Source organism: Balaenoptera borealis, assembly GCF_965194805.1.
Source record: "Balaenoptera borealis genome assembly, chromosome: 13".
In the NCBI taxonomy this organism is placed as follows: domain Eukaryota; kingdom Metazoa; phylum Chordata; class Mammalia; order Artiodactyla; family Balaenopteridae; genus Balaenoptera; species Balaenoptera borealis.
Genome location: NC_138870.1, coordinates 57,522,545 through 57,543,269, shown reverse-complemented (window position 1 = coordinate 57,543,269; position 20,725 = coordinate 57,522,545). Strand labels below are relative to the sequence as shown.

Here is a 20,725-nt window from a genome sequence, read left to right as displayed (position 1 = left end):
ATAAGGTACTCCCTCATTTTCCTACTCCTAACATTTCATGGAATATTATTCACACTCGTCAAATGCATTTGGACATCAGCGACTTTTTTATCATTAGAATATTAACGCACTTTGAATCATGTTACAGTTTTCTAGTCCATGTATCATCTTCATTTCCCTCTTTCTTCTTTGAGATATTGTACTTTTTAAATCTATTTATAGTCTAGTCACTAGATATTTTATCCTGTGTCCCAAGTTCCTATTCACATAACATTAGGGTAGTTGGTTTTATTTGTCCAGTGGTTGTATATTTGTTATCTCTATACTATAACCAGTGGCTCTATTCCTCTTTAAAATGCTCGCTTGAAGGCTGTTTTTTAATAATAATCAGCAACTGCAACTGTTAAGTCCAATCCTCAGAATAACTACTGGATCTGTGTTAAATGTCTTTTTTTCCTGATTGTTTGGTAGTCTTCTAATCCTCCCAACTGCAGTGGTTGAGATAATTTTTTTCTAATGTGTCTTCCAGAAATAGGACTTTGTTTCAAGATGAAGTGCCACATTGAGAGATTCTGTAATTTGACAGACATTGTAAGGACTTTTAGGTATAAGATGACTCTTCATTTTCAGGGGATGATTTTGAGAAAAAGGAATATTTTATTCCCCAGTTTTCTGAGTTTGAATTTTTCACATATAAATTTTAAACAATTCAGTTGAATTCCTAATTTGGGAAAAGAAATCCAGAAAGGAAAACGTTCTACTTATAGCATTTAATATTATGTAACCTGATGGTGTTACTTGACCGGAAAAGGGGTGTGTGTGTGGCTTTAACTGAGTTAGGCATGGTTTATTCGTATCCTTTTTAGTGGTTCCTTTTTTTGGCTGTAGGGATTGTTTTTAATACTGAGTTCACACCGTTGATTTTTTTTCTCTTTCTAGTAGAACACCTTACTTTGGAAATATCAGCGTCCTATTTTTTCATCTTAGTTTAGGATTACAGAAGTTTAAAATCATGTATTTGTATAATATAACATTAGTACTAAGATTATTAACAAAGATTGCTAATAAAGTCAATTTAAAACATTGAGTTTTGAATGTCAGTAACAACAGAACTGAATAAAGTTTTACAGAATTTCTGTATCTCCCCTCCCTTCTTTAAAAAAAATTGATGTCAGATAAAACTGGGTCACTGTGTACATGGAGAGGATGTTCGTCCATCCTCTCATTCATCAATCAGTGAGGTCCTCCCTCATGGATAGAATGCAGCCTTCTCTGCAGCTCCTTCCCGCTCCACCCTACACACAGTGCAGGACTGGTAGGACCCCCTTTTGAAACCACTCCTTCAGTTTATATCTCATTTGTTTATTATGGCATAGATCTTACCAATATTATGATAATGATTTATCATATAGGAGGAGGTCGGCCTGCTCTACCAGATTGCGAGCACATTGAGTGCAGGAACTTTCTTGCTTATCTTTGCTACCAGCCATCTAGGTTAGGCCTAGCGCTTAGTCCATACTCAGGACAGGTTGTGGAATCAGTGTTGAAAGGCTACATTCTCCCTCACCTCAAGGAGTTCATAGGTTAATGGGGAAGAATGGCACAAGCAATAATTCCAGAAGAATGAAATAAGTACTAGTGGGGATATGCACCAAGGGCTTTGAGAACCCAGGGGGGAGGAAGTGATCCTAAGGCATGAAGATTTTATCATGTAGGTGATGGAGTGACCATGACACATTTGAAGCATGGGGGTACTTATTAGAAATAAAATCTGGATTATATCAAGGCACTTTATTACAAGGTTCCCATGCATTCAGAATACACTGGTTAAGAGTTCAACAGACTCAATACCTATTAAATGCAAAAACCATTATTAGTAATTTTCTTTAAAGTATAAGAGTTGAAAAAAATGATAAATGAACATGACTTAATTTTTTTAACAGTGAAGAAAACAATATTTTGAATTATCTTTTAGGAATGTTTCAGGTTTGGTTCATTAGAGCAGTAGGAGTCTGTTGGGATTATGTGTTTTCTTTTGCCCTGGCAGGCGCTGTCCTTTGCTTTGTCTGATTCCCTAGAGATGTAGCACTTGCATCCCTCTGCATCAGTAGTATTTCCTTAAGGAGCTGAGGATATGTTTCTCCAGTTGCTTTTGCAATGCCAATTTTCATTATTTGCTTTTTTGCCTTTAAGTGAGAGAAAAGCACTTTTTTTTTTTTTGGCTTTTATTTTATTTTTTTAACTTTTTATTTTGTATTGGAGTATAGTTGATTAACAATGTTGTGATAATTTCAGGTGTACAGCAAAGTGATTCAGTTATACATACACATGTATCTATTCTTTTCCCATTTAGGTTGTTACATAATATGAGAAAAGCGATTTTAGCAGACAGTATCCAGGTATCCTTTTAAGGCTAATATTTGTATTTATGATAGGAAAAAAATTATACAGTTTTTTGAGAATAAATTATTTTAAGCAGATTATTCAAAACTATTTTAAGCTGCAACTTAATTTTTTTACATTGTGGAATTGTATTCAGGGAAGCCAGAAGGTGGCAGTATGATGTATAAAATGAAAGGGTTTCAATGAGTATAAAAGACTCCTTTTCATGTGAAAATACGTTATTTGCATATTAGGGAATTCAAGTCACCTTATATTAATAGTTCATCAGAACTTTTTTTGGTATCCTGTTGCTTTGTCGAATATATTACAGTTATTATTTTGTGGGATATCCTTTTAAATTATGTATTTAATACTGGTTTTGCTGATTACAAGGGAATGTTGAGGAATTTGGAGGGGAAAGCCTCATGACTCTCTCAGTGGAGCTTCTGTAGTAGTAGCAGCAGGTGTATATAAGCCTAGAAGTAAAGACTGGGGCTAGGGGTTTCTGGCATGTCAGTACTCTTCCAGAGGTGGGGAAATAGTAATTAGGTTACCTTGTTGCAGACAGCATTCCACCCATGCAAGAATGTGGTTGATTTTCAAGGCAATGTTAAAGTGTCTTGGTTACTGAAAATACTAAAAAAAAAATTGATTGACAAGTTTGGTATATATCTAGAAGGAAAAATAATAAGGTATTTCAGTGATTCCCATTAATATTCAATTATGGCATTAACCTGTCATTAAGTATGTTTCTGTATTCCTCCCCTAGGGTTCTCTAAATGCCATGTGGTATGCGGAGGTTGGTTGCTTTTGAGTTTTTAAATCTGTAATAATGCATAGAGTACTTGTGTAATTTCAGTTGAAGTAAGAAGTAGGTGTCAATATTTTTCTTAGCTGCTGCAAATTTCTCCCTGCCTGCTGGCCTGAAGTAAAATAACTGCATTGTGCATCAGCTTGACTGTTTTAATTTCTGCTTAAAAATGCACATAGTCTGATGAATGTATGTGGCTACTTTTGCCTTTCTTTCTCCTTGGTCTCTGGCTGTATTTGTACAATGTCTTGGATATGCTACCTGGTGATATTTGCAAAGGAGCATTTACAGTGATACATGATGTCTCAACTCTCCTGCATAGGTTAAAGAACTCCGAGAGAAGGCTGAGTTTTATAGGAAACGAGTTCAGGGAACTCATTTTTCTCGGGACCATCTGAATCAGATTCTGTCTGAAAACAACCACTGTTGGGATGTCTCCTCGACCACGAGCTCAGAAGGAACCATTAGTACCAACATTAGAGCACTAGATCTTGCTGGGTGAGATGTTATTTGTGGATGGTGGAAAAGTATGTTATAGATTATGTAGATCATGGAATTACATAGGAAAATGATATGAAGACTCAAAAGTTGTCTAGTCAAATGGAAATATACTAGCCACTTATAACATTTCATTATTTTTAGTTTATTCTCTATGAAAAGTAAAGCTATACATACTTGCTTTACACACTTGGGTAGAAATAATACATAATTTAAATCTGGAAGATTGGAGTTTATAATATTCCTTCTTAGCAATTAAGAGTGGACTAGAGATGACTATACAGTAGACGTAAAAAACTTTAAAAAGTAAAACAAAAAGAAAAAGGTAACAATAATAAAAACTTAGAGAATATTATCTATTAGTACATTTCCATTATCATTCATTAATGGATTTTTGTGGTTAATATGGAACTTCCACCCTGATTCTACGGAAGAATTCTCTGCTATTTTGGGTTTTAAAGTGAACACAATTAAACTGTTTCTAAGAGGAATAGCACATCGATTTGTAGCAAATAAAATAGTTTTTGGTTTTTATAGTGTATTAGTATAGCCATACATACCAGATTAACTCTAAATTCTAATTATGTGACATCTGATTTTAAAAGTTCATCACAGAATCTGTTCTTTAACAATGACTTGAAAAGATTAATATATCTAAAATATAAAATTTGAATCAGCTTATTTGATCCATAAATACACATGAGTTTGTGCACAAACCCTAACTGAGTAACTGAACAAGTTAGGCCATGTGAGGGGGTCCTAGTTTATGTATGCAGAAGCCACTCGAGAGATACATGTGAGTTTTATCAGCAGTGGTGCAGGCATGTATGTGTGATGGGAGGAGTAAAAGGAGATAAATATAATTTATTTTGGAATATTTTAATAGATTATAACTTTAACTTCTATTGTAAAATGAACTCTTAATTCGATTTTTTTCTTCAGTATCTGGGCAAGGCAATATCAGTGGGAAACAGAGTTGTGAACCATGGAAGGCAATGATGGACTTATTAAAATAAGTATCAATTAGAAACCTCAAACTACTCAATTTAAAATAAAACTTATTTTTGTTATGCAGAGATCCTACAAGCCATAAGACTTTGCAGAAATGTCCTTCTACAAAACTAGAAGAAAAAAGACCTATCTTGGAAGAACAGCCCCAGAAAACTACCACAGAGAAATTGGGTGTGTCAGATGCTCCCATACCTGTTAGAAGGCGTCTGGCTTGGGATGCAGAGAACACCACTGAAGACACACAGAAACAGCCAAGAGAGGAGGAGGAAGAGGAGGAAAGGGACAAGCAGGTTAATGTGGGAGAACTAGAGAAGTTGGAAGTACAGGAAAAATCTAAAGCAGACAAGATAAAAGAAGGGTGAGCGTTTTAAATTAATCAGTATATAGACGCATTATTGTTCACAGTTAATATGTATTTCGTTTTGTCACTAATTAATTATAGTGGTTTACACTTTTGGTTTTATGACTAATAAAGAGCAGATTTTACTTTAATGTCATGAAATAGGCATTTCTTTATGGTTTATATAATTTGATTCACTCAGGTATTTGAGTCACCATTACTTGGTAATTGAACACTTGAACATTGAGCTACTTGGGGAGGAAGTAGTTAGGGTTATTTTCATTTATATCCTGCTAATTATGATTTGCTAGATATCTCTGGAAGTATGACTTTATGACTTAAAGAAAATAACTGATATTCTTTACTATTAGATGGTTATACTACCAAAAAGAAAGAAAAGATGTTTTGTAATATTAAAATAAGTGATTTCCTACCAAATGTAAAATAGATAGCTAGTGGGAAGCAGCTGCATAGCACAGGGAGATCAGCTCGTTGCTTTGTGTCCACCTAGAGGGGTGGGATAGGGAGGGTGGGAGGGAGACGCAAGAGGGAAGAGAGATGGGGATATATGTATATGTATAGCTGATTCACTTTGTTATAAAGCAGAAACTAACACACCATTGTAAAGCAATTATACTCCAATAAAGATGTTAAAAAAATTTTTTTTTTAAATAAAATAAGTGATTTCTGCAAATAGCTAATTTCCATTGATTTATATGCAGATTGCTTTGGGGAGTGGTTCTCTACCATTGGTTATGGTATTTTTTTGTCCATAGTCCAACGCCCTTATCATTCATTCATGAGTTTTGCAGCTAATATGGAACTTAGGTTCTGATTTAATGGAAGAATTCTCTGGTGTGTTGCTGACTTGCAGTGATCTCACCTCTCTTCCGATATTCAGTTACTCTTAACTGTGTGTAGATCTGTTTATTTTTTTCAGAAACAAAATGCCCTTCTCTTATAGATTTATAGTTTAATTGCATAATGATGGCAAAGTATTTTTTTATTATATTTTCTGGAGGACATGCTTCATAATTGTTTTAATTTGTAGGTCGGAATCGTCTTCTGTGTCCTCAGGAAAAGGAGGCAGGCTTCCTACTCCAAAGCTAAGAGAACTTGGTGGAATCCAGAGGACTCATCACGATCTTACCACTCCAGCTGTCGGTAACAGGCAAACACTGTGCAGTTCTTATTTCACCTGCTTTCTCTACATGATAATTCAGTTTAATCAAAATATAGCATCTTTTGCATTTTTCCAGGTGGTGCTGTTTTAGTGTCTCCATCTAAAGTGAAGCCTTCAGTTGCAGAACAGAGAAAAAGAATGTCCTCTCAGAATGGCTTAGAAACTTTGAAGAATGATTTTAGGAAGGTAAATATTTATATTTTGGAGAAAAACATCTCTTCAGGAAGTGATTATTTTAGTCACATGCAATAAGTGAATGAGAAGTTCAGATTTTAGAAAATTCTGCCTATCATATATGGAGATGATGCTCTTAACTTACTTTCAGAAGGCAAAGGCATTGAATTGTTTTTTTGGGTAGTGGCACTGTATTTCTGCTATACTTTCAATTTTTGTCAGTAGTGACAACAGGAAGAGAGAGAAGAAAAACAATACTATTGATTGAGCATCTTCTGTGGCAGTTTTGTTCCAGCTATGTTCCAGGTGCTGATTTAACACTAGAGATGTAGCAGTGAAAGGAGCAGGTAAAAATCCTGGCCCTCACTGAACTTACATTCTAGTGGAGGAGAGAGACAATAAACAGGATAACTAGGTAAAATACATAGTATTTTAGATAGTGATAAGAACTAAGGAGAAAAATAAAGCAGGGGAAGTGAGTGGGAAGTGGCCAGGGAAGTTCTCACTGAGAGGGTAACATTTGAGCAGAATCTGAAGCAGGTGAAGGACTGACCCATATGCATATCTAGGAAGGCATTCCAGGCAAAAAGAATAGCAAGTGCAAAGTCCTCCAGGTGAGAAGGTACCTGATTCTTTGAGGAACAGGCAGGAGTGGAGCTGAGAGCAAGAAAGGGAGAATAGGATGGGCAATGAGGGCAGAGGCATAACATAATGAGGAACTAAATTGTGTAAGGCCTTATAGGTCATAGCAAAGACTTTGAATTTTATTCTGAATGAAATGGAAAGCCTTTAGAGGGGCAGAGGAGTGATATGATTTGACTTGGGTTTTTCCAAGGTCACTCTGGCAACTGTATTGGGAATAGACAGTAGGGGTGCAAGAGCAAGGGCTTGAAACTGGTTAGTCAATTACAATATCCAGGCAAGAGGTGATGGTCATTTGGATCATAGCAGTAGCTGTACCAGGAGCTAGATTTGGTTATTTTCCATTGTCTACCCCTTGGTTGCTGGTAGGCAGAAGAGTCATTAAACTCACTGTACACAGTCATTTTTTTCCTTTGTTTTCTTACAGAAACTACTATTATAATAACGTTAAATCTGTAAGTCATTCAGTTTGCAATGAATTATCGCTGTCATTCAGTTGCCGTTGGTTAATATCATTCTGTATCTCTTTTTTTTACCATAGGAATTAGGAAGACTATATTATATTATCCAGAAATATTTTCATTGTTAACTTTTAATGACATACCTTGAATTGTGGGAGTGTTGTGGGGCAGCAGCAATTTGGGGAACTTCTGTGGGGATGATCATAATAGCTAGCATTTACTGAGCACTTACTATGTTCTAGGCTCTGTGCTAAGTACTTTACATGTGTTAATTTGTTCAGTCTTCATAATGGTGGAGTAGGATTTGTCCCCAGGCAGTCTGTTCTCAGAGCCCACATTTTTAACCCCTAAACAACACTGTCTCACAAGACTTGAGAGTAGAATTCTCATGATATTAGTTTGATAGCCAAATACCATCTATACATTTTAAAAATGATATTAAAAACCCGAGTGTATGTTAGCTCACTTCATTCATTCAGCAGATGTTTCGTATCCATTTACTTAACATGCTAGATGCTGTGGTTGTGATAATGAGCAAAAATAGACATGGTACATGATTTTGTTGAACCTACAGTCTTGTGAGAATCACACCCCCAAAAAAGTAAAATTAAAACTAATAATAGTTTCAAAGAAGTATATAGTGCTGTTCTGAAAGGAATTGACCTAGTCATGGAGATCAGGAAGCTTCTTGAAAGTCAAGGATGCTTCTTTGAAGAAGTCATAATTGAGTTGAGATAAAGAGGATGAAGAAGAGTTAACCAGGTAAAAAGGGAGGGGAGGAGAAGCATAGCATATGCCATAGTCCCATGGAGAGAAAGGGCATAGAGTTTTTTTGTTTTTAATTTTTTTTTTGATATGGACCATTTTTTTTTTAAAGTCTTTATTGAGTTTGTTACAATATTGCTTCTGTTTTATATTTTGTTTTTTTGGCCACGAGGCATGTGGGATCTTAGCTCCCTGACCAGGGATCGAACCTGCACCCCCCACATTGGAAGGTGAAGTCTTAACCACTGGACCGCCAGGGAAGTCCCATGGACATAGAGTTTTAAGAAACAAAGACCAGTACAGTGTGTGGCAGGGAGACAGCAATATTGAGAATTTCTTTCATCTCAAGTAAAATGGAAAATGACTGAAATATTTTAAATATGGGAGTGTTGTGATTGATTTACGTTTTGCAAGGTCTCTCTAGCTGCCGTGGAAGGCAAGAGTGGACTGTGGCTACCTTTGAGAGCCCATTGCAGTAGTCCAGATAGGAGCTGTGATAGCTTGGACTAAAGAGGGTGGGCATAGACGTGAGTGAAACTGAAGAATTGTGTAAGGGGAACAATGTCAAGGTCTGGAGCTGGCTTGGATAATGACTTCTAGGTTTCTGACTTGCCCAGCAGGATTGCTGGAGAGTGCCATGCACTGAGTAAGAGAACTCTGCATGAAAGCCATCTTTGGAGGGGAATATCAGGAGTTTCATTTTCATTCACTCAGTTCAGAATTTACTGTGCTCTTACTATGTACCAAACACTGTTCTGGGATCTGTGGATTCATTGGTAATCAAGATAAAATTCCTGCGATCGTGGAACTTACATTTTCATTGGGAGAAGTAGACAAATGATTTTTTTAAAAAGAATTTCAGATAGTAGTAAGTGCTATCAATTAAATAAAACTGCAAATGACCTCCAAGGGGTGGGTGAGACTGCTTTAGTTTGGGTCATCAGGACAGGCACCTCTGAGGAGGTGACATTTTAGCAGGACCTGGCTGATGAGGGAGGTGCCCATGCAGAGATGTGGGCCAGAGATTGTTTTCCAGGTAGAAGGAACAGCAAGTGCAGGTGAACAACAGTGAGCGTTCCATCGAGAGTGAAAAGGCCTGTGTGACTGGAGCCTGGAGAAAGCAGAGGAGAGGGTGGGGAATGAGGGTGGAAAGGGAGTGGGCAAGGGAGCTGGGTAAGGAGTGGGATGTTATTCTAATGGCACTGGGAAGCTCTTGGAGAATTTTAAGCAGTAAAGCAAATATAGATCTCTGATACACTTGATAACTAAAATCACTCTGGCTACTCAGTGGAGAATGGGCTATACTGGGGGAGAGTAGAAGCAGTGAGGCCAATAAGGAGGCTTTTAGGTTCAAGAACAGATCATGAAGTCAGTTAAATTAAACCTGGGAACCCCATGTATTACAAATATTCTACAGATTTAATTCAGGTTTTAACAATAATGAAACCAATTTGACAGAAATTCCAAATTCTGCATATATGTGTACAAAAAGAAAAAACCAAAAGAACAATTTTCATAAGAGATCTTTGTAATTAAAAAGGGAAGCAAGTGGAAAATTTGTGATTTTATCTTAGATCTTGATTTTAAAATATTTGGTTTTTTGGATGAGACCCCAGGCTATCTCCCCTTTGAAGCAATAAGCCCTCTAATTGCAGAAAATGATGCCTAAGGTCGGAAAGCAATGTTTTGAACATTACATTGATAAACTCAAAAGTTAATAACTAAAGGCAACAATTACAAGGAATGATCAGGAAAGTTTGGAGCTATATTTGATTTTACTTGTTTACATTCTCCTAAAAGGTAAAATTATACAGGGACTTTTCCATTCATGATATTTTATCATTGTGGAAAAATGGAAAATACTGACCAAACCAAAAAAGAAGGTAATTCATACCTACTGTTCGGAAACATCCGTTGTTGAATTTAAGTTTAGTTATATAGTGTATTTGTTTATTATACTGTAGATAAGTTTTCATAATATATTCTTCTCACCTAGCAATGTATTGTGAACATACTTCCATACCATTAATTTATAATCTGATTTTTAATTGTGACATGATGTACGATCTGTAGTTACACTATAGTTATTTTTTAACTAGATGCTTTTGTTGAAATGTATTTTTTAAAACTAGATGCCTATTGTTGTTATTTCTTAGTTTTACTTTATTTTGAAAAAATGCTCTAAAGAAATCCATTCTTTACCTGCATTTTTGTTCATATTGTTGTTACCTATTTTTATGTAAATACCCCTAATTATTAATTGTGTGGCCAAAGAGCCACAGTATTAAGGTTTTTGCTATATTTTGCCAGCTCCCCTGGAAGGTTGTCCTACCAGTAACACTGGATAAGAGTGCCAGTTTTTCTACATCCTTGTCAGCTCAGGGTATTATAGTTTGTTTGTTTGTTTTAATTTATCTTTGTAATTTGGTAAGTGAAAAATTACTACGTCAGTGCTTTTATTTTGAAATTATTTGATTATCAGTGAGGTGTGGAATGTTTGCTATTTGTAATTTGTATGTATATGTATTGCTGATATGTATCCTTTTTCTACCTTTAAATTAGGTTTATCTTACTACTTTTAAAGAAATATTTATGTAACAGTGATAATAATTCATTGTCAGTCCAGTAAGTTGTATATTTTCCCCAAGTTTGTCATTTTTCTTTTATTTTTTTAATATTTACATATTTTTTGTTTTTATTTAGCTAAATATCTTTATCTATATCGGTTGTTAGGCTTATAAAGCCTTCCCCACATGGAGGTTACATAAATTTTCCCCATATTTTTTCCTACTGCTTTTATGGTTATATACTTTTGTGTGTTTAAATGTTTGTTTTGTTTATATATGTACACATGCATATATGTGTTTTGTTTTGTTTTTGTCATTTAGAAAGAAAGTCGTGCTATATCCCTCCTGACTTCTCCAGCAGCTGGCCTAAAAACAATTGATCCCTTGCCTTTGAGGGAAGATTCTGAACCCAATGTCCCCAGATTTGCTGAGACAACTCTTCCAGTATCAAAAATTCCAGAAAATCCAACTAACACACCTGGGCAGTCTCCATCTCCACCCTGTGCCCCATCCTACTGGCATCCTTCTCGTCGAATTCAGGGCTCCCTGAGAGATCCAGAATTTCAGCATAATGGTAATTACTTGGATTTTAGTTTTTTGTCTATTAAAATGAAAGTGTTATTCTGATAGATACAAAGGCTCTGAGTATATACTTTATATTAAAAAATTGTGTTATTTAGTTTTTTAGTTAATGTAATAGATTTCTTTAAATAGAAAAAATCTCATCTCCGGAACACTCAGTTGTGCTGTACCCAGGTTCACTTTGGTCTAAGTGTGAGGTGTCTTTCGTGTTCTTTCCCATAAACGTACAGGCAACCCAATAGATGCCATAGCACCTCTTCCCCAGGCGTGACAACCAAAGATGTCTTCATACATTACCAAATGTTGCCTGGATGTAGAATTCAAGGTCATAAAATATTTTCCTTTGGTTTTATTAGGTGTTGCTCTGCTGTTTTCTAACGTCCACTATTATTACTGAGAAGTCTGAAGCTCTTTATATTTTTGATCTTTTGTATGTGGCTTTCTTTTTTTTCCTGGCAGCTCTTGGCATCTTCTCTTTAGACCCAGTGCTCTGAAACTTTATAGTGGGTCCCTTTTCATTCATTTTGCTAGTACTCACTAGACCTTTTCAATCTGAAAAGTCATGTTCCTCAGTTCTGGGAAATTTTCTTAAGTTATTTAGTCAGTAATTTCTTCCCCTCCACTTTCTATTTCTTCCTTCCAGCACTACTATTTTTCAGATGTTGGACATGTTGAACATGATATTTTCTTATGTTACCTCTCCTATTTTCCATCTCTGTCTTTTTGTTTTAATTTGAAAGGGTCACTAATTTTTATCTTCTACTTGAGTTTTTAAATGATATTTTGCTATATTTTTAATTTCTAAGATTTTTTTAAACACTACATACTCCTTTTATACAGCATCCAGTTCTTATTTCATGGATGGCATGTTTTATCTGTTTGAGGAGATAAATGATATATATAATACCCCTACTTTGAATATGGTTTCCTTGCCCCCAGTTGAATCCGGTATCCTTCAGTCAAAGTAGCTCTGATAAACCTTCTCTAGCAATGAGACCTCCATTCCTCTTTTGGGAGAGTTACCCTGCTGTACAAATTTGAAGAAGGATCTGGCAGACTTCTGTAGAAAGACTTTCAACTAGATTCCTGATTCAGTTTTACCTTCGCTCCAACTCTCAGTGGTACTCAGAACTCCCAAAACCCCAGCCATCAGGGGAGCAAATTGGTTGCTTCTTGGTTTCCCTCCTCTGCTGCCTTAGGATTCAGCTCACTTGGCTATGATGACCACATACTCACTGCCCTTCCATTTGCTTTCCACTTTCCAAAATTTTGTTGCTGTTTTCTTGTTTCCCATTTTTGTTGTCCTGTGGGTTTATATCACTTTGTAGATGTGTGTAGTCCAACTGCCATCTTTAAAGAGAAGCTTACTGTATTTCTTTAAAGTTAGAATAGATCAGTATTATCATTGAAAAGAATCCTAGGAGATTATCCATTGTTTGTTTACATATTTGCTAAGTACATTATGAATTAATGAATAGCCCTTTGGCAGTAATTTCTATTAAAGTTATAAAATTAATAAATTTTCTGACAGCCTACCTTCACTTAGAGTTGACTATAAATAAGGTACACTGTTGGGTGGCTTTGAAGGATAATTTCTTCTGGCTTCTTTTTTTTTTTAAGTGGGAAAATCAAGGATGAACAATTTCCAGTTACCTCAGCAAGAAGCCTTTAATGATGAAGGTATTTTAATAGTCAAAGAACACAAGATAAAAGTATAATGTTATATTATATAGTAGTTCATAATAGTATGATTTTACATTTGGTTAGCACTTTATAGTTTACAAAGTACTTCCACAGATGTCATTTCATTAGAACCTTGAAACCCTGTGAAGAAGGTGAAATTATCCCCATTTTATAAACGAGTAAACTGGGAAATAAACCTTGAAGAATATTTTTTAAGGCAAACAGTTGGCAAGAGATTGTGCCTAGCATCACACCTAAGGTCAGTACTCTGTTTTACACCCTGGGTAGCTGGTGGCTCAGGAATTTGGCCTAGCATTATATCCATCATTTTTTTCATATGTCTGTACATTCTTAAAATATTTATAATTTGGGAAAATGAATTTTTTTCTTTCGTTTTGACAAATTCATTTGCTTCTAATAGTGGCAGGAGGAATTTTGAATTCTCAATGTTGAACAATTGAAATTACTATTTTAAATTCACCCTAAGAAGTATGAAATTACTAAATCTTTAAATTTCGAATTTGAAAGTAAATTTGAATTAATACTTTATGTATTATAGCTTCACACACATTAAAGGTTTTCTCTTAGCAAGTTTGAGACATTTTTCAGAATTCAGTGAGCTGGAAATCAAGTTGCTATGTTTTGAAATGCCAATATCTGGACACTTTGAATCCAGTTCTGTTTTCTTTTTAATGGAAGAACAGTGTTTACAAATAACTTGATAAGAGATTTGTTTGCTCAGATTGTGGAATTTCACTAATAATGAAGGGTAGCGTATTAAAGTCAGACATTATTTCTACATTAAGTGAAATTATTTTAGAAATGTGATGTGAGTACCATGTTAAGGTATGGCATTTCATTTTTAAAACATTAAAGTTCTTCTGCTCAAACAGCTGTGCTTTTTAAAGTAGGACAAGACAATATGATGATGAACTGTTTCCGAGTAATACTGAAATCACAGGCCAAGTGTTTAGGTAATGACATAGTGGGATTTCAGGAAGGAAACAGATGCTCATTTAACATTAAAATGTTTGATTTCTAAATATGATAAACTTGGAAAATTACTGTGAACTATCCTAAAAATGTTGATATCTTATATTTTAAAAGATTACTGGTTTCTGACAGAGTCAGTATTGACATTACAAATCTTGATGCTTTTAATTTGCTGTTAATGTTTTGAAACATAGTATTTTTATAAGACATTTTTTGCACTGAATATAATTCTTTCGTTGCAGATGAGGACAGATTATCTGAGATTTCTGCTCGCTCTGCGGCTTCTGGTCTCCGGGCTTTTCAAACTCTGGCACGAGCTCAGAGAAGGAAGGAGAATTTCTGGGGCAAAACATAATTAGACATACACCTAGTTAAGTTGCTTTTATCTAGGGGAACCACTGGCATAATTTTTCTTTATTGCTTTACTATGTTAAGACTGCAAGTGTTTGGATTTTTTTCTAACATTTCCTACCTAAAAAGAATTGTTTGATTTTTCAATAGCCAATTCAATTTACTTGGAAAATTTTTAACACAGGTTCATAAAAATTTAACTTTTGAAGAATTCGTTTTGCATCTGTCCCAAAGTACAAAGACATAGAGTATATAGTTCTTCACATGTTCTAACTTGTATTAGGTGTCAGGGGTAGCTGGTAGAATTGTGAATTTCACCTATCCAGAGAATATTCTTAAAAATGAATAAAGTGAAGTAAAAATTAAGATATAAGTGTGAAGTATACATTCCCCCCAAGATTGGCTTTATGTATGTTTACAGTTGTAGATGTCATAAAATGAATTTGTTGTTCCTTTAACTTTTGCTGTGGTGTTTATTTTTATTTTAGTACCTTCTGTATATGGTTACAGTGTTAAAATAATTGTTCTTTAGATTGAAAATACCAGCTTTTGTATATACTTTTCTTATTTATGTAACAAAGTTTGCTGAGAGAATATGTATATTTTTGATCTTTGTGTGTATTCTGTTTGTATAAGGACTTTGGCTTACATTTGAATAATGTCTGAATTTTGAAAAATTATTTGTATAATGGAGAATTATAACTTTGTAGACATTTTGAAATAAAAATTGATCAGGTGTTTCAGTTCTGTTTGTTTCAAGGGTTTCAAAGGTTTGGCTTCTCTAGAAAGTTATTATCTGGAACAAATAATTATTTTTTAAAAACATTCTACTCACAGCTTAAACACATCATACTTCTTTTGCAGCTGTCCAAATGCAGCAAAACTGAGTCCACAATATTTTTGCACAAATGTAGGAAAAATGTAGAATTTCCAAGGCAAACTCATTTTTTAAAAATTTAACACAAACTTTTCTTTTTTTTTTAAGAACTTTTTTTAAATTTATTTATTTTTGGCTGCGTTGGGTCTTCATTGCTGCACGTGGGCTTTGTCTAGTTGCGGTGAGCGGGGGCTACTCTTTGATGCAATGCACGGGCTTCTCGTTGCGGTGACCTCTTGTTGCAGGGCACGGGCTCTAGGTGTGCAGGCTTCAGTAGTTGTGGCTGAAGTAGTTATGGGTATGGTTCTCATGAGGCTGAAGTCATTATGGGTATGGCTGAAGTAGTTATGGGTATGGTTCTCATGAGGCTGAGGTCATTACCCCAGTCTCCGCATGACACTTTAGCTTTGCAGTATACTTCTGACTGCCTCTTAAAAGCCCTATTCAGAGGCCCAAGGGAGAGAATAGTGTTGAGGGATCAGTACTATTTCATCATTCTCACTAAAAGAGCAACTCAAAAGACATGCATTTGAGTTGGTGAGTGGTTTTAATTACATGAGAAATGCTCCATGAGATTTGCTGGCATCTAGGAGTTGGAGTTGTTAATTCAATTTTTTATCAATTTTATTAAGACATACTTATGTATAATCTGCAGTTATTAAAAATTTTGCAGCTCAGTGAGTTTGGAAAAAATGTGTACGTCGTGAAACCACCACAACCAAGATACATTACATTTCCATCATGGAAAAAGTTTCCTCATTCCCCTTTGCAGTTCAGCCCATCCCTCCACCCCTGGTCCCCAAGGCAATCACTAATCTGCTTTCTGTCAGTATAAATTAGTTTACAAGAATTTTATTATTTATTTATTTTTGATCGTGTTGGCTCTTCGTTGTTGCGTGGGCTTTCTCTAGTTGCGGAGAGCAGGGGCTACTCTTCATTGCGGTGCGCGGGCTTCTCATTGCGGTGGCTTCTCCTGTTGTGGAGCATGGGCTCTAGGCTCGCGAGCTTCAGTAGTTGTGGCACGTGGGCTCAGTAGTTGTGGCTCCCGGGCTCTAGAGCGCAGGCTCAGTAGTTGCGGTGCACGGGCTTAGTTGCTCCGCAGCATGTGGGATCTTCCCAGACCAGGGATTGAACCCATGTCCCCTGCATTGGCAGGATTCTTAACCACTGTGCCACCAGGGAAGTCCCACAGAATTTTATATAAATGGAACTATCTTTTATATATGGCTTTCACTCAGAATGTTTTTGAGAGTCATCTATGTGTTGGGCACATATGTTTCCTTTTAATCCACTCATTCACAGTGGACTTTTGGGTTATTTGCAGTTTCGGATTATAATGAATATTTGATATCTGTGTGCAAATCTTTGTAGACATATGCTTTAATTTCTCTGGAAAATCCTAGGTAATTCCATTTTTATTCATCTTTAATATAACTTCTACTTTACGTATATGGTACACACCCAAATCACTATTATAAACTGGTGGTTTGGTCTTTTTGTCAAAATTGGTATCTCACAAACTAGACAGGGGAGCAAATGTCAGGATCACAATGGCAGTAGCACACCTACTGCCTCTGTTCTTCCTGACCCCCATCTTCACCCCAGATCCTGAGATTCTTATGTGTCCCTGGCTGAGAACCCAGATAAAAATGCACAAACACACATATATGGGAGACTTTGTTCAATTTCATACACGTGTATGGGAAGGCATGTTCATGTCGGATCTCATCTCGATCTCTGTGTGGGAGTCTGAACTCCAAGTTAAGCACTCTTAAAGGATGATTTTGAGGATTAAGGGCAAAGAACATGATAAACATGCTTAGTACCTGGCAGGAAATGTTACCATGAGATTTAAGTATAAATATCCTGGTTTTACAGATGGGAAAACCCTCTTAGGTTAAATGACTGGACCAAGACTTGATAGCTGGTGGAGTAAATCTAGGTCTTTTTCCTTGAAATCTACCCACACTGCCTGCTCTGGAGTGTTTATACTAAAATTGTGAGTCCTACTGTGATTCAGTTCTCTCTGGTTGATTCATTTGGGAGTTAATTTAACTTTGTCATCTTAGAAGATAAACATCTTTATGTCTAGTCGGGAAAAAGAGTATATGGGCAATGAGTTATTGTGCAAATGGACTGAACCAGAATAAAAGTGAGTTAACGTTCAAAACAAGTTTGTTCTCATATAAGTAGTGTTGCAGTTGGCTACTCAGGGAGCTCAAGGATAGATTATGTACCTTTGTTGCAGTTGTAGACACCCCCAAAATATCACAACTTCTGGAAGTTTACCAAAGGAACAAATAATCTAAAATGGTAAGTGATCTTAGAATCATTTACATTTGGTTTGGGAATATGTTTTTGGTCCTTTTCCATGTGGTGGCATTAGTCATGATAGCGTGCTCAGGGCCCAGTCTTTGTCAAACTGCCAGCGTCGCTGTTTCCTAAGATGAGTCAGTGGCACAAAGCCTACTCCAGGCAAAAGAACAGTCTCTGTCGTTGGATGAGCTAGGGTTGTGCCCTGCCTGAGAAACCAGCCTGCCCCTCTAGCCTAACTCATGGATTAAAATCAAGCCAGTGGTATCTTCACTATGGTATCTTCGCTAATGTTGATCCTGCACTCTGACTTGACCTTATGCATGTTTCTCCTGTGGAGGCACAGAAAGACCCAGCCCTTTTTGTTCCTCTCAGATTCAGAGCTAAGCTCCCTTAAACCCTGTTTCATGTTTCATTCCCACCTTGTCCTGCGAGGCCTGCTAAGGATAGCAGCCTTTCTCAAGCAGAGGGCGGCTCGCCTGCTGTACTGCCCCTGCTATAAGGCAGGTAAGAAGAAAGAGTAGTCTTCCTAAAGACGGCAACCACTTCTCTTCCACCAAATGCTCCCTACCCACTAGTCCCTTCCATGGCTTCATTACTCCCCAGGCCCGTATCAGAACATGTCCTTGGAAATTGAGTGAGAGATGAGGAGCGGGGCCACCGAGGTCCCTTTGGAAGTCAGAGCAGGAGACCAACAGATAGACTGATGTTTGGGGAGGTCACAACCAACTCGGACCATGCAACTAATTCGAGCCATGTAGTGGACAATATCGATAATGTTGGGAAATTGTTCAGTTCCCCCCTATGTATTTTATACCCAGTAGTATCCTATCCTGAAGCTGGCTTTTGGGCCAATTGTTAAATATTCAGAACTTTTGTGAGCAGGTTGTTAAACCATCAGTAGTTTGAAATTAACAATTTTGAAAATGGTGGGAGTATTTACACCACAGAAATTGGCAAATGCTATAGACTAGGGTTTCCTCCCCATTACCCCCGGGGGCAGTATACAAGCTCACCATGGCAACCACTACATCAGTCTCTGCTTTTCTTTCCATATCATTTGCCTGATAGAGAAAATGATCCATTTCAGGAAGAAGAAAAGAGCAGCTCAAGATAAGCTATGAGATTTATTAAACCATTCACATCTTCCTTGGCTTATAAAAATAAAGTACTTTGGTTTAATTTCCTTTCTTGGCTGGAGTCTACCTAGAAAATAAAAATAAGCCACAAATAGCAGATACTAGACTGTACGGGAACACTACCCATGATCCACCCACAGAATTACCCAGAAGTGGAGCCTGGGAATCTGTATGTGTCATCCTCAGGTGATTCTGATATTCAGGTAGTTTGGGAACCACTGGCTTTGGGGTTATAATAAGCTATGGTTGAATCCCAACTCAACCTGGAGCAAGCTGGTTAAATTCCTTTGAGTTTGTTTCTCATCTACAAAACTTATGATTAAGGTCTGTAAAGACGTTTCATATATGTTACCCAAATGTCATTCTGGAACCAAGCAGAACCTCACTCCCCCCCAAGTACAAAACCGAGCAGTTAATGATTAGGACAATAGAGTCACAGACTCAGTGTCTGATGCACATTCCTGAGTTGTTTTACAGATGCTATAACTGCCACCAAGGGAAAGAAAAAAAAAAAAAAAAAACTAACTGCCTGATGACCAGACTGTAGTCATGATATAAGCTTCTTCATCTTGAGCAGTTCTGAATCTATGGCTAGCACAGTTCCAAGAAACTGGCCTCAAGAGAATGGGGTTAACATTACTGCTCATAATAATATATATCTTTGTGGGCATCAAAATAATTGTAGCTTGCTCTGCCCATATATGTAAGCGGGCAACTAAAATTGTCAGCAAAGAGATGCTACAGACCCAGGTTGACATCTTCCACTCTTGAGACTATGGTGCCCTATGTCAGTATGAAGATGTTACAAAAGATGGACCTTCGCCCTTAATCCCTTGGAAATAGAATGATGTTTGACAGTGGGGAATTGAAAGCAGCTCTTTGCCCCTTTCCTGTTTGCCCGTTTCTATTCCCCTCTAACCTTAAAAAAACCTGATTTTAGGAATGAGATCACTAAGCAGTTGAAACTAACTCCTGACTTATGCTCTCCTGAATGTACACCATGCCTTGCCTAAACTATTGATTCTTTTCCTAGATAAAAAGAAGTAAGAATGAAGAAATAAGCAGTTAAAAAATGATTAGCTCTCTATCCCCAGCAGCCCCTTAAGCAATCCTGCAGGCAGATCACACAGGTAAGACAACTTCTGAAGAGAGAGTCAGCCAGTCTACCCTCAATGGAGAAGGATATAGAACCTAACCCCCTGCCTCGATGAATCACTGAGATTTTTCCTCGCTCCTCCATTTTTTCCTTTAAAAACTGTCATGGCTGAGCAGAATCTTTGGAACTTGTCTCTGGACATGAGTCCACCATCTCCCCAGATTGCTGGGTTTTCTGATTAAAGTATCTTTCCTTTCTACTGACACTTGCCTCTCAAATTATTGGCTTATGAGCTGTGAGCAGCCAAACCTGGATTCGGTTACAATTCAACTGGAAATGTTAGTTCTGTTATTTTGAAGGCAAATTTTCATTAAAACAATGGTAGGGGAAAGGTGTGTTGTAGAGAGGCTGAATTTAAATAAAAAAGCCAGAGGCAGTGTATCCTTAAATCGTGGCATCTCGCATCACAGCCCTGTCTGCGATGACCTACATTCAGCTCACACAGAGGCAGTTTGGGGCAGGGGTGCTGAAATGATTTGTCTATTTCCGTTATGTGGTAAAGCAAAGAAGTCTGTGACTACAGTGTTGTGACTCAGCGATTCTAGAAGGTGGAATCAATTACTCGATATATGCAAACTGTATTAGAGGAACCATGAATTGGAGATGTTATCAGGTATGAGCCAGACATGCAGAGATAAAGGACCCACGATAATTACTGATGAAAGGAAAGATAGGCAAGGTTGGTCCCTGAATGAATACACAGTCAATATCAAAGATTTCCTACTTTTGCTACAAGTTATTATTTTTTTGGAGATGAATTAAATAAAAACTCCGAGTTTTGTAACTTCAAGAAGGAAATATAAACTAACCTAAATGCC

General features: G+C 36.7%; 1 protein-coding gene across 3 annotated transcripts in view; it reads left to right on the top strand.

The window, feature by feature from the left end:
• Window positions 1-15,162, top strand: part of MDM1 (Mdm1 nuclear protein) — a 32,975-nt gene extending 17,813 nt beyond the window's left edge. For 2 of the 3 annotated variants that reach the window (XM_082352953.1, XM_082352951.1), the window contains exons 8-15: window positions 3,131-3,160; window positions 3,495-3,670; window positions 4,746-5,039; window positions 6,073-6,185; window positions 6,281-6,390; window positions 11,135-11,387; window positions 13,016-13,075; window positions 14,314-15,162. In XM_082352953.1, the coding sequence (XP_082209079.1) occupies window positions 3,131-3,160; window positions 3,495-3,670; window positions 4,746-5,039; window positions 6,073-6,185; window positions 6,281-6,390; window positions 11,135-11,387; window positions 13,016-13,075; window positions 14,314-14,426 (1,149 nt within the window). In that variant the 3' untranslated portion in view covers window positions 14,427-15,162. The remainder of the gene's footprint in view (window positions 1-3,130; window positions 3,161-3,494; window positions 3,671-4,745; window positions 5,040-6,072; window positions 6,186-6,280; window positions 6,391-11,134; window positions 11,388-13,015; window positions 13,076-14,313) is intronic. The other variant, XM_082352952.1, reaches the window with a different exon arrangement.
• Window positions 15,163-20,725: the final 5,563 nt, after the last annotated feature.